Source organism: Mandrillus leucophaeus, unplaced genomic scaffold, assembly GCF_000951045.1.
Source record: "Mandrillus leucophaeus isolate KB7577 unplaced genomic scaffold, Mleu.le_1.0 Scaffold57, whole genome shotgun sequence".
In the NCBI taxonomy this organism is placed as follows: Eukaryota; Metazoa; Chordata; class Mammalia; order Primates; family Cercopithecidae; genus Mandrillus; species Mandrillus leucophaeus.
The window spans coordinates 6,086,541-6,099,094 of NW_012106141.1; the positions used below are offsets into that span (position 1 = coordinate 6,086,541).

General features: G+C 41.3%; 1 protein-coding gene and 1 pseudogene across 1 annotated transcript in view; both read left to right on the forward strand.

The window, feature by feature from the left end:
* The window catches only part of DNAH12 (dynein, axonemal, heavy chain 12), a 261,319-nt gene that overhangs the window by 19,161 nt on the left and 229,604 nt on the right, over window positions 1–12,554 (forward strand). Inside the window, exons 3-4 of the mRNA XM_011998427.1 lie at window positions 10,515–10,596; window positions 10,791–10,817. Of these exons, the coding sequence (XP_011853817.1) occupies window positions 10,515–10,596; window positions 10,791–10,817 (109 nt within the window). The remainder of the gene's footprint in view (window positions 1–10,514; window positions 10,597–10,790; window positions 10,818–12,554) is intronic.
* On the forward strand, window positions 4,541–5,168 carry LOC105552675 (annotated as a pseudogene).

The window sequence follows — 12,554 nt, forward strand, 5'->3', positions numbered from 1 at the left end:
AATAGAGGTTTATTTAGTTCACAGTTCTAGAGATTGGGAAGTTCAAGAGCATAGTGCTGACATCTTGTAAGGGCCTTCTTGCTGAGTGATAACATGGTGGAAAGCATCACATGGTGAGAGGACAAGAGAGAGCTTGCTTTTATAACAAAGCCATTCCAATGATAATAAGTCCACACCTTTGATAGTGACATTGATCCAATCATGAGGGCACAGCCCTCATTAATCCATTAATTCATTCATGAGGACAGAGGCATTAAGTTTCCAACACGTGAACTTTTGGGGGACACATTTAAACCATCGCAAGAGGAGAGTGAGGAAATTTGAAGGAAGCTGATTCACTTAATTAGAGTATAGCCTCTGCCATCAATCAGGCCTGAGTTCATATACCATCTCTGCAGCTTATTAGCCATGTGAATTTGGCAAGTTATGTAATTTATCTTCATGTTCCTATCTGTAATATGGAGATATAAATAGTGTGTATGTTTTAGGAATGTTGTGAGAATTAAATGCATATAAAGATCTTAAGCCTATGCCTAAAACATAGTAAACTCATAATAAGCAGTAATTCATTGACAGGAATAATTAAAGGAACCAGATAAGTAAACATGGACAAAGAATATGACTTTTTCTGTATAGCTTCAGACACTAGAAGTTGCAAAGATACAGCTCAATATAAGAAATTTGTTTCTAAGAATATGAGCTAGCTGGCCAGGCATAGTGGCTTATGCCTGTAATCCCAGCACTTTGGGAGGCCAAGGCAGGTGGATCATCAGAGGTCAGGAGTTCGAGACCAGACTGTCTAATATGGTGAAACCCCGTCTCTACTAAAAACACAGAAATTAGCCAGGCATGGTGGCATATGCCTATAATCTCAGCTACTTCGGAGGCTGAGGCAGGAGAATCACTGGAACCTGGGAGGCAGAGGCTGCAGTGATTAGAGATCACAGCACTGCGCTTCAGTCGGGCAACTGAGCCAGACTCTGTCTCAAAAAAAAAAAAAGAGTTCGCTAACAATAAATTGGGTTGCCTCAGAAAGTGATCATGGTAGTGGGGTGGGGGAACAGAGCAAGATGGTGTAACAGAAGGCTCCACTGAACATACCCCCCAACAGACACAAAATTTAACAACTGTCTATGCACAATAAAACACCTTTGTAAGAACCAAAAATCAGATAAGCACTCACATTACCTTGTTTTAACTTCATATTACTGAAAGGGGCACTGAAGCGGGCGGGAAAGACCGTCTTGAATTGCTGACACCAATCACCTCCCATCCCAGCAGTGGCTGTGTGGCACGGAGAGAGAATCTGTGCACTTGGGGAGGGAGAGTGCAGTGATCGTGAGACTTTGCATTGAACTCAATGCTGCCCTGACACAGTGGAAAGCAAAACTGAGCTGAACTCAGCTGATACCTGGCCACAGAGGGAGCATATAGGCCAGCCCCAGGCAGAGGAGAATCGCACATCTCAGTTGTCAAAACTTGAGCTCTGGCAAGCCTCATCATGGAGTGCTAAAGTACCCTGGGGCCCTAAATAAACTTGAAAGGCAGTCTAGGCCACAAGGACTGCAACTCCTAGGTGAGTTCTAGTGCTGAGCTGAGCTCATATCCAGTGGACTGCAGGGGCACATGACCTACTGAGACACCAGCAGGTGCCGTTAAGGGAGTACTTGTGCCACTCCTGTCCTAACCCCAACCCCAGGCTGCGCAGTTTGCAGCTCCAAAAGAGACCCTTCCTTCTGTATGAAGAGAGGAGAGGGAAGAGCAAAGAGAATTTTGTCTTGCATCTGGGATACCAGCTCAGTCATGGTAGGATAGGGCACCTGCAGAGTCATGAGGTCCCCATTCTGGGCCCTAGCTTCTGGATTGCATTTATTGGCACATCGTTGGCCAGAAGGGAAACTGCTGCCTTGAAGGGAAAGACACAGTCATAGCAGGACCGATCATTAACTGACTAAAGAACCCTCGGGCCTTGAATAACCATCAGCAATACTCAGGCAGTACACTGTGGGCCTTGAGTGAGACTCTGAGACAAGCTGGCTTGTCTGAAATTATCCAGTTAAGGCCAAGCACATTCACAGCTGTGTTGGCTATGGTGAGAGATGCCATCTGCTTGAAAAAAGCAGAGGAAAAAGTAAAGGGAAATTTGTCTTGCATCTTAGGTACCAGGTAGGGCACAGTGGGGTAGAGCACCAAGTGGGCTCTTGGGGTCCCTGATTCTAGGCCTTGGCTCTTGTGGCATTTCTGGACCTGCCCTGGGCCAGAGGGGAGCCCACTGCCCTGAAGGGTGAGTCCCAGGCCAGGCAGCATTCACCACAAACTGACTGAAGGCGCTTGGGCCTTAAGTGAGCATTGGGAGTAGCCTGGCAGGGATCCCTATGGGCCTGTGGTGTTGGTGGCCATGGGGTGAGGTTCCTCTGCCTGTGGAAAGGCGGGGGAAAAGTGGGAAGAACTGAGTCTCATGGTTCGAGTGCTAGCCCAGCGGCAGTATAATAAGACACCAGGTAGATTTCTAAGGTTTTTGACTCTAGTCCGTAGCTCCCAGTTGGGATCTCTGGACCCACCTGGGGTTTGCGGAACTCACCACCTGAAAGGGAGGGACAGAAGCCTGTCTTGCTTCACCACCTGCAGATTGTAGAGACCTACGGCTTTGAGTGAACATAGGTGGTAGCCAGGTAGTGGATACAGTGGGTCTTGGGCAAGACCCAGTGCTATGCTGGCTTCAGATCTGACCCAGCACGGTTGAGTGGTGGTGGCCATAGTAGTGCTTGTGTCATCCCACCTCCAGCTCCAGGCAGCCCAGCACACAGAGAGAGGCTGTGAATGTTTGGGAGAGAGTAAGGGGAAAAAAACAAGAGTTTCTGCCTGGTAATCCAGAGAATACTTCTGGATCTTATCCATGACCACAAAGTGATACTTCTATGAGTCTGCAAGAACCACGATGTTACTGGGCTTGGGGTGCCCCCTAATGCAGAGATGGCTTAGATCACAACACCCAAGTCTCTTCAAATGCCTGGAAAGCCTTCCTAAGAAGGACAGATACAAATAAGCCCAGACTGCGAAGACTACAGTAAGTACCTAACTCTTCAGTGCCCAGACACTGAGGAACTTCTACAAGCATCAACGCCATCCAGAAAAACATGACCTCACCAAACTAAATAAGGCACTAGGAACTAATCCTGGAGAAACAAAGATATGTCACCTTTCAGACAGATAATTCAAAATAGCAGTTTTGTGGAGACTCAAAGAAATTCGAGATAACACAGAGAAAGAATTTCAAACTATATCAGATAAACTTAAGGAGATTGAAATAATTAAAAATCAAGCAGAAATTCTGGAGTTGAAAAATGCAATTGAAATACTGAAGAATGGATCAGTGTTCTTTTAAAATAGCAGTTTTAATGACAGAATTGATCAAGCAGAAATAATTAGTGAACTTGAAGACAGGGTATTTGAAAATACACAGAGGAGACAAAAAAAAAAAAAAAAGAATAAAGAAGAATGAAACATGCCTACAAGATCTAGAAAATAGCCTCCAAAGGGCAAATCTAAGAGTAATTGGCCTTAAAGAGGAGGTAGAGAAAGAGACAGGATAGAAGGTTTATTCAAAGAGATAGTATCAGAAAACTTCCCAAACCTCGAAAAAGATAATTGACATTCAAGTACAAGAAGGTTATCAAACATCAAGCAGATTTAACATTTAACCCAAAGAAGAATTTTTTTTTTTTTTTTTTGAGATGGAGTGGAGTCTTGCTCTGTCCCCCAGGCTAGAGTACAGTGGTGCGATCTCAGCTCACTGCAACCTCTGCCTCCTGGGTTCAAGTGATTCTTCTGCCCCAGCCTCCTGAGTAGCTGGGATTACAGGCACATGCCACCACACCCTGCTAATTTTTTTGTATTTTTAGTAGAGATGGGGTTTTGCCATGTTGGCCAGGTTGGTCTCGAACTCCTAACCTCAAGTTATCCACCTCCTTCAGCCTCCTAAAGTGCTGGGATTACAGACATGAGCCACCATACCTGGTCCCTCAAGGCATTTAATAATCAAACTCCCAAAGCTCAAAGAGAAAGAAAGGATCCTAAAAGCAGCAGGAGAAACAAATAACATACAATGGAACTCCAGTATGTCTGGCAGCAGACTTCTGTGGAAACCTTACAAGCCAAGAGAAAGTGGAGTGAGATATTTAAAGTGCTGAAGGAACCTTAGATTACTGCATCTGGAAAAAATATGCTTTAAACATGAAAGAGAAATAAAGACTTTCCTAGACAAACAAAAGCTAAAGGATTTCATCAACATCAGACCTGTCTTACAAGAAATGCTGAAGAAAGTACTTCAATCAGAAAGAAAAGGATATTAATGAGCAGTAAGAAATCATCTGAAAGTACAAAACTCACTGGTAATATTAAGTACAGAGAAAAAACACAGAATATAACACTGTAACTGTGGTATGTAAACTACTCTTTAAGTAGAAAGACTAAAAGATGAACCAATCAAAATAATAACTATAACAATTTTTCAAGACATAGACAGTACAGGTGCCAAGCAATGGGCTTCTCTCAGGACATCTGGCATAAGTGCTGCAAGACAGGGGCAAGAGTAAGCCCTCCCACAAGAAGTGGAAGTATTATCTGGAGTGCCCCGCTGCCAACAACAAGATTGGCCCCCGCTGCGTCCACACAGTCCGTGTTCAGGGACGTAACAAGAAATACCATACCTTGAGGCTGGATGTAGGGAATTTCTCCTAGGGCTCAGAGTGTTGTAGATACAAAACAAGGATTATCAATGTTGTCTACAATGTGTCCAATAACAAACTGGTCCATACCAAGATGCTGTTGAAGAACTGCATCATGCTCAGTGACAGCACACTCTACTGACAGTGGTGCAAGTCCCAGTGTGCATTGTCCCTGGGCAGCAAGAAGGGGGCCAAGCTGACTCCTGAGGAGGAAGAGATTTTCAATAAAAAACAATCTAAAAAAATTTAGAAGAAAAATATGATGAAAAGAAAAAGAATGCCAAAATCAGCAGTCTTCTGGAGGAACAGTTCCAGCAGGGCAAGCATCTTGCGTGCATCACATCAAGGCCAGAACAGTGGGGCCCAGCAGATGGCTATGTGCTAGAGGCCTGGGAGTTGGAGTTTTATCTTTGGAAAATCAAGGCCCAGAAAGGCAAATAAATCCTCATCCTTTCTGTCTTTGCTTATGTAATAAAGGTGTTTATTGTTCTGTAACAAGAAAAAAAAAAGACATAGAAAGTATCATAAGATATAAATAGAAACAACAAAAAGTTAAAAAGCAGGGTGATGAAATCAAGGTGTGTAGAGTTTTTATTACTGGCTGGGCACGGTGACTCATGCCTGTAATTCCAGCACTTTCGGGTGCTGAGGCAGGTGGATCACTTGAGTCCAGCAGTTGGAGACCAGCCTAGGCAACATAGAGAAACCCTATCTCTACAAAAAATACAAAAAGTTAGCTGGGCATGGTGGTGCATGCCTGTAGTTCCAGTTACTCAGGAGGCTGAGGAAGGAGGATTGCTTGAGCCCAGGAGGCAGAGGTTACAAGATCATACCACTGTACTCCAGCTCGGGTGTCAGAATGAGACCCTGTCTAGGAAAAAAAAAAAAGTTTTTATTACTTTTCTTCTTTTTGCTTATTTGTTTGTTATCCAAGCAATATTAAGTTGTTATCAGCATAAAATAATGGGTTTTAGTATTTGCAAACCTCATGGTAACCTCACAATGGATACACAAAAAATAAAAAGCGAGAAATTATATCATACCACCAGAGAAAATCACCTTCAATAAAGGAAGACAGGAAGGAAGGAAAGAAGGAAGAGAAGATCACAAAACCAGAAAACAAATAACAACATGGCAGGAGTAAGTCCTGCCATTACACTGAATGTAAATGGCCTAAACTTTCCAATTAAAAGACACAGAATGGCTGAATGGATAAAAAAACAAGACCCAGGCCAGGCATGGTGGCTCACTCCTATAATTCCAGCACTTTGGGAGCACACCGTGACCAGCCCAACAGAATTAATATTGTTAAAGTGTCTTTACTACCCCCCAAATATCTACAGATTCAATGCAATCTCTATCAAAATACCAATGACATTCTTCACAGATATAGAAGAAACAATCCTAGGCCGGGTGCACTGGCTCACGCCTGTAATCCCAGCATTTTGAGAGGCCAAGGCGCGTGGATTACCTGAGGTCGGGAGTTCGAGACCAGCCTGACCAACATGGAGAAACCCTGTCTCTACTAAAAATACAAAATTAACTGGGCATGGTGGTGCATGCCTGTAATCCCAGCTACTCAAGAGTCTGAGGCAGAAGAATTGCTTGAACCCAGGAGGCACAGGTTGCGGTGAGCCAAGATCATGCTATTGCACTCCAGCCTGGGCAACAAGATTGAAACACTGTCTCAAAAGAGAAAAAAAAGACCTAAATCTAAGGCTATGAAACTACTACAAGAAAACAACTGGGTGAAACTCTCCAGAATATTGGAGTGGGCAAAGATTTCTTGAGTAATACCCCATGAATATAGGCAACAAAAGCAAAAATAGACAAATGGGATCATATCAAGTTAAAAAGCTTCCTCACAGCAAAGGAAATAACAACGTGATGAGACAACCCATAGAATGGGAAAAAATATTTGCAAACTACTCATCTGACAAGGGATTAATAACCATAATATATAAAGAGCTCTAACAACTCTAATAAGTTTGGATGTGTGACCCCACTGAAATCTCATGTTGAATTGTATTCCTCAGTTTTGGAGGTGGGGCCTGGTGGGAGGTGATTGGATCATGGGGGTAGATTTCTCATAAATGGTTAAGCACCATCCCCTTGATGCTGTCCTCATGATAGTGAGTTCTCGTGAGATCTGGTTGCTTCAAAGTGTGCCTCCCATCCCTGCTCTTGCTTCTGCTTTCACCATGTGACATGCCTGCTCTTCCTTCACCTTCCACCATGATTATAAGCTTCCTGAGGCCTCCCCAACAGCAGATGCTGCTATGCTTCCTGTGCAGCCTGCAGAACCAGGAGCCAATTAAACCTCTTTTCTTTATAAATTACCCAGTCTCAGGTATTGCTCTTTTTTAAAAATTTCCTTTTTCTTTTTTTGTTTTTGGAAACAAAGTCTCACTATGTTGCCCAGTCTAGTTTCAAACCCTTGGGCTCAAACAATCCTCCTGCCATGGCCTCCCAAAGGACTGGAATTACAGGCATGAGTCACCACACCTGTCTTAGTTATTTATAGCAATGCAAGAATGGCCTAATACAAATTCTGTAGGAAAAAAAAATCTAATAATCCGATTTAAAAATAGGCAAAAGATCTAAATGGGACATTTCTTAAAAGAAGACATGAAAATAGCAAACAGGGGTGGATCTCCTGAGGTCAGGAGTTCGAGACCAGCCTGGCTAACATGGTGAAACCCTGTCTCTACTAAAAATACAAAAATTAGCTGGGCCTGGTGGTGGGTGCCTATAATCCCAGCTACTCAGGAGGCTGCGGCAGGAGAATCACTTGAACCTGGGAGGCAGACGTTGCAGCGAGCTGAGATCGTGCTACCCGCACCCCAACCTGGGTGACAGAGCGAGACTCTGTCTCAAAAAAAAAAAAAAACTTTGGGAGGTCGAGGCGGGTGGATCACAAGATCAGAAAATTGAGACCATACTGGCCAACATGGTGAAACCCCATCTCTATTAAAAATACAAAAATTAGCTGGGCGTGGTGGCACGCACCTGTAGTCCCAGCTACTTGGGAGGCTGAGGCAGAATAGCTTGAACCAGGGAGTCGGAGGTTGCAGTGAGCTGAGATCACGCCACCACGCTCCAGCCTGGCGACAGAGCCAGACTCCGTCTCAAAAAACAAAAACAAAACAAACAAAAAACAAACAAAAAACAAAAAAATGATTTGGAAACAACCTAAGTGTCCATAAACAGATGAATGGGCTGCTCTGTCTATGGAGTAGCCATTCTTTTGTTTCTTTACTTCTCTAATAAACTTGCTTTAAAAAAGAAAACAAAACAAAAACAAAGAACCCAGATGAATGGATAAAGCAAATGTGGTACATACACATAATGGAGTGCCATTCAGCCATAAAAAAGAATGAGAACCTATCATTTGCAACAACATGGGTGGTCATTATGTTAAGTGAAATAAGGCAGGCACAGAAAGACAAACATTGCATGCTTTCACTTATCTGTGGGCACTGAAAATTAAACTCATTCACTTATCTGTGGGTGCTAAAAATTAAACTCTTTGAATTCATGGAGATAGATTATAGAAGGATTGTTACCAAAGACTGTGAAGGGTAGTCGGGGAGATGAGGGGAGGGAATTGGGGATGGTTAATGGGTACAAAAAGAGAAAAAGGGCCGGGCACAGCGGTTCACGCCTGTAATCCCAGCACTTTGGGAGACTGAGGCAGGTGGATCACTTGAGGTCAGGAGTTTGAGACCAGCCTGGCCAACATGATGAAACCCCATCTCTACTAAAAATACAAAAAATTAGCCGGGCCTAGTAGTCTGAGCCTATAATCCCAGCTACTTGGGAGGCTGAGGCAGGAGAATCACTTGAACTGGGTGGCAGAGGTTTTGGTGAGTGGAGATCATTCCACTGCACTCCAGCCTGGGGGACAGAGCGAGACTCTTGTCTCAAAAAAAAGAGACATAGTATTTGCTAGCATGACAGGGTAACTATAATAAAAAATAATTTAATTGTATATTTTCAAATAACTAAAAGAGTATAATTGAATTGTTTGAAACACAAAGGATAAATGCTCGAGGCGATGGATACCCTATTTACCTTGATATTATTATTATGCATAGCATGGTTGTATCAAAACATCTCATGTAACCCATAAATGCATACACCTACTATGTACCCACAAAAATTTAAAAAATAAAGTCATGACTGCCACCTCTCTTCCAACATCCCCACCCATCTCACAGTACTCTCATGGTTCTCTCAAGCTGTGCCCCTGGAGTCCCAAGGGTACAGCTGATATTGCTGAGAGGATTCATCTATCAGGTAAGGTACTAAACTAGATATGCAAGATCATTTCCAGATATGCTATTCTGATCATTCATTCAACAGATTCTTATTGAGCTCCTACATCTTGATGGATACTATTTAAGTGGTGTGGCGAAAGCAGTGAGCAAAACAGACATGGTCCTTCTTTATGCCATCTACCAATCTATGGTTTTATGGCTCCAGTGGATGCCCTTTCCTTCAGATTTTTTTTTCTTTTTTTTTTCTTTTGGTTCTCTTCTTACCTATCTGATGGTATCTCCTTTGCTCATTCAATTGTTGTTTTTCCTCATTCCTGTCATACTTGACACCCTCCAATCTTTTCTGAATTCTCTTTTAAATTCCCTTGTATGCTTTTTTCTTTGGCCATCTCTTCTAGTATATCTAGCCTTATAGACTATTAGATTTGTCTTCCTAAATATGTTTCCAAGCTCAAAACCTCTCGATTACTTGCCATTGTCTATTGGATTAAAAAGCTTGTTTTTGAGGCCTTTAGCTGGATATTTCAATCCACTTCTCCAGACTTATCTCCACTTGACACTGTCACCTTTGGGTGGATTGGACGACCCCTGCTTCCTTTTTCCTCCTTTGATCCTTTCCTTGCCTTCCTGTTCCTTGGGGTCTTTGTTTTTTAGATCCCAGGAAAACTATGTCTCCACCTGAAATCCTCTCTTTCATTTAAAGCTCATTGCTAATGGTAACATGTGTATGTGGCCTTCACAGATGAAAGTGAACTTGTCCCCTCTCTGAACCACAGGGTACCTGTATGGCACTCTGTTTTTCTTCTCAGTCAGTTCATCAGTCCTTGAGATTTGTTGTTATATTTTAATAGGATCTAGTATTGTTATTTGCATAATATAGGTATTCAGTAAATATTTATTGACAGATTAATGGATTACACAATAGGATTATACAACTTAATTTAAAGAGAAAATTATATCTTATGGATGTAAAAAATCTATAAGCAGTTTTGAAGGTAAACTGTTTCTTGAGCAGCTACTATGTGCCAGGTACTGTTCTAGGCACTGAGGATAACCACAGTGAATAAAACAGTTTACAAAATATTGTATAAAAATGATGGTAAGTGCTTTGAAGCAAGATAAATGAGGATAAAATGGATGGATAACGAAGGAGGTGCTACTTAACATAGGGGATACAGGGAGGCTTCTCTGACAGACTGGCAGACATTTGAACAGAGATACATATAAGAGCCCACTATCCATTGGGATTAATTTTAAAATGGTCAGTAAGTTATACTTGAAAAAATTTGATTTTGATTTTTATTCTCACCCTGTTACATATATATGCATTATTTAAAAATTAAGGTCTCATTGATAATGTCTATTGGGATTTGTTTCTCATAAAAAAATACAGTAAGATAACTCTTGAATATCTCTTAGTATAGTTGGAAAAATGCTAAAATTGTAATGTTTTAGTAACTTACGATAATGTTATCAAGAGAGTCATATTTCTAACTATAAATTTCAGAATTGATGGAGCCAAAAGAAATTTAGACAGAACACTGGATAAAAGAACACCTCTATTACCACCACCTGATTATCCTCAAACTGTAAGTTTATGTTTTCTCTTTAAAAAGTTTATCCTTAGATCATTTTAATTTGTAGTTACGACAATCTCAATATAACCGGTGTTTTTAAAAGGAATAATAAATATATTTAAAACTATATATTTAATTTTTAAATAATTTAAATTAATTTTAAAATGTTCTCCTTGATTTAATTATATCTTGTTTGTTTTTGACAGATGACCAGTGAAATCAAAAAAAAAGGAGTGAGTTCAAGTTTTTATATTTCTTGTTTGAAAATGTTAAAATAAGTTATTGCAAAGTAGTTTCTTCTAAGACCACCTGCTAAGTCCCATTCTAGAAAACAAATAAATTTAGAAACTGAGGTTTTTATTTTCTTTTCCCAAGGGAACAAACATGGCATGAACAACAATATGGCAATATAGATTTTTGTTTTGTTTTGTTTTAGACAGGGTCTTGCTCTGTCACCAAGGCTGGAGGGCAGTGGTGCGATCTTGGCTCACTGCAGCCCCACCACTCGGGCTCAAGCAATCCTCCCACCTCAGCCTCCTGAGTAGCAGTCACATGCCACCATGCTTGGATACTTTTTAAAATTATTTGTAGAAGTGAGATAGCACTATATTGCCCAGGCTGGTCTTGAACACCTGGACTCAAGTGATCCTCCCACCTTGGCCTCTCAAATTGCTAGAAATACAGGTGTGAGCCACTGTGCCCCACCAATATGGGTTTTAAGAATTACATTTTTGTTGGCATTCACTATTTGCAGATTAATTATGTAAATATTTTCATTCTTATTCTAAACAACTGAAAAAAACTCAAAGTGGCAGTTATAAAGGAAATCCATCTATCTTTTTCATTAGGGTAATAATTGAGTATTCTAATATTGATATAATGATATAGTGGCCACTCAGCAAATATGTATTGAGAATCTATTATGTGCTAGCTACATGCTAGGTGCTAGAGATTAAAAAAAAAAGAAAAAGACACTGACTGCATGAGTGACAACAGGGGACTATGATATGATTGGTGGAAAGACAAAAACGTAAAATTTCTTTACTAGCAAAGCATAACAGAAACGTACGGAGCTGGAGACATGAAAGAGGAAATCATGCAGCATGTTTTCAGATGGGATATAAGCTTCTCAAGTCCCTTAAAATTCACTTTGGGGGATAGAGACTGAAGATGTGAATTCAGCCTCTATGAATTTAGGAGATTTGGAAGAAACTCTTTTTAGCTTTTCCTGGTTTTGGTTTTGGTTTTCAAAATGCTCTTCTTCCTCCTTACCTGGCCACCCAACATTTCTGGAGAATTTGAATGTTGATCTTTCTTTTTACTAGGTATGATTACTGATACACAAAAATCCCAAAACATTAATAAATATTTAATGTATAAATTGCCAAATGTATTTAATATTTTTGTGTATGTGTTTAGTATCCTCATTGTTCCTAGCCAGGCATACAGTCATTCACAACTGAGCCCACTGCTCTTGGCAATATGGCTTCTAGGAATTCCATCACTTCATCATGAATGTCACCAGTAACTACTAACTGCCAAATTCAAAGGATGTTTTTTATTTTATTTATTTATTTTTTTGAAATGGAATCTCACTCTGTTTCCCAGCCTAAAGTGCAGTGGTGCAGTGGTGCAATCTTGGCTCACTGCAACCTCCATGTCCCGACTTGCAGTGATTCTCCTGCCTCAGCCTCCCGAGTAGCTGGGATTACAGACATGTGCCACCACGCCTGGCTAATTTTTGTATTTTAGTAGAGATGGGGTTTCACCGTGTTGGCCAGGCTGACCTCGAGCTCCTGACCTCAGGTAATCAACCCATCTCAGCCTCCCAAAATGATGGGATTACAGGTGTGTGGCATCTTGCCTGGCCAAAAGATATTTTTTCTATACCTCTCTCTCGGACCTCCAACCTGTCTTTTTTTTTTTGGGGGGGGGGACAGTCTCCCTCTGTCAGCTAGGCTGGAGTGCAG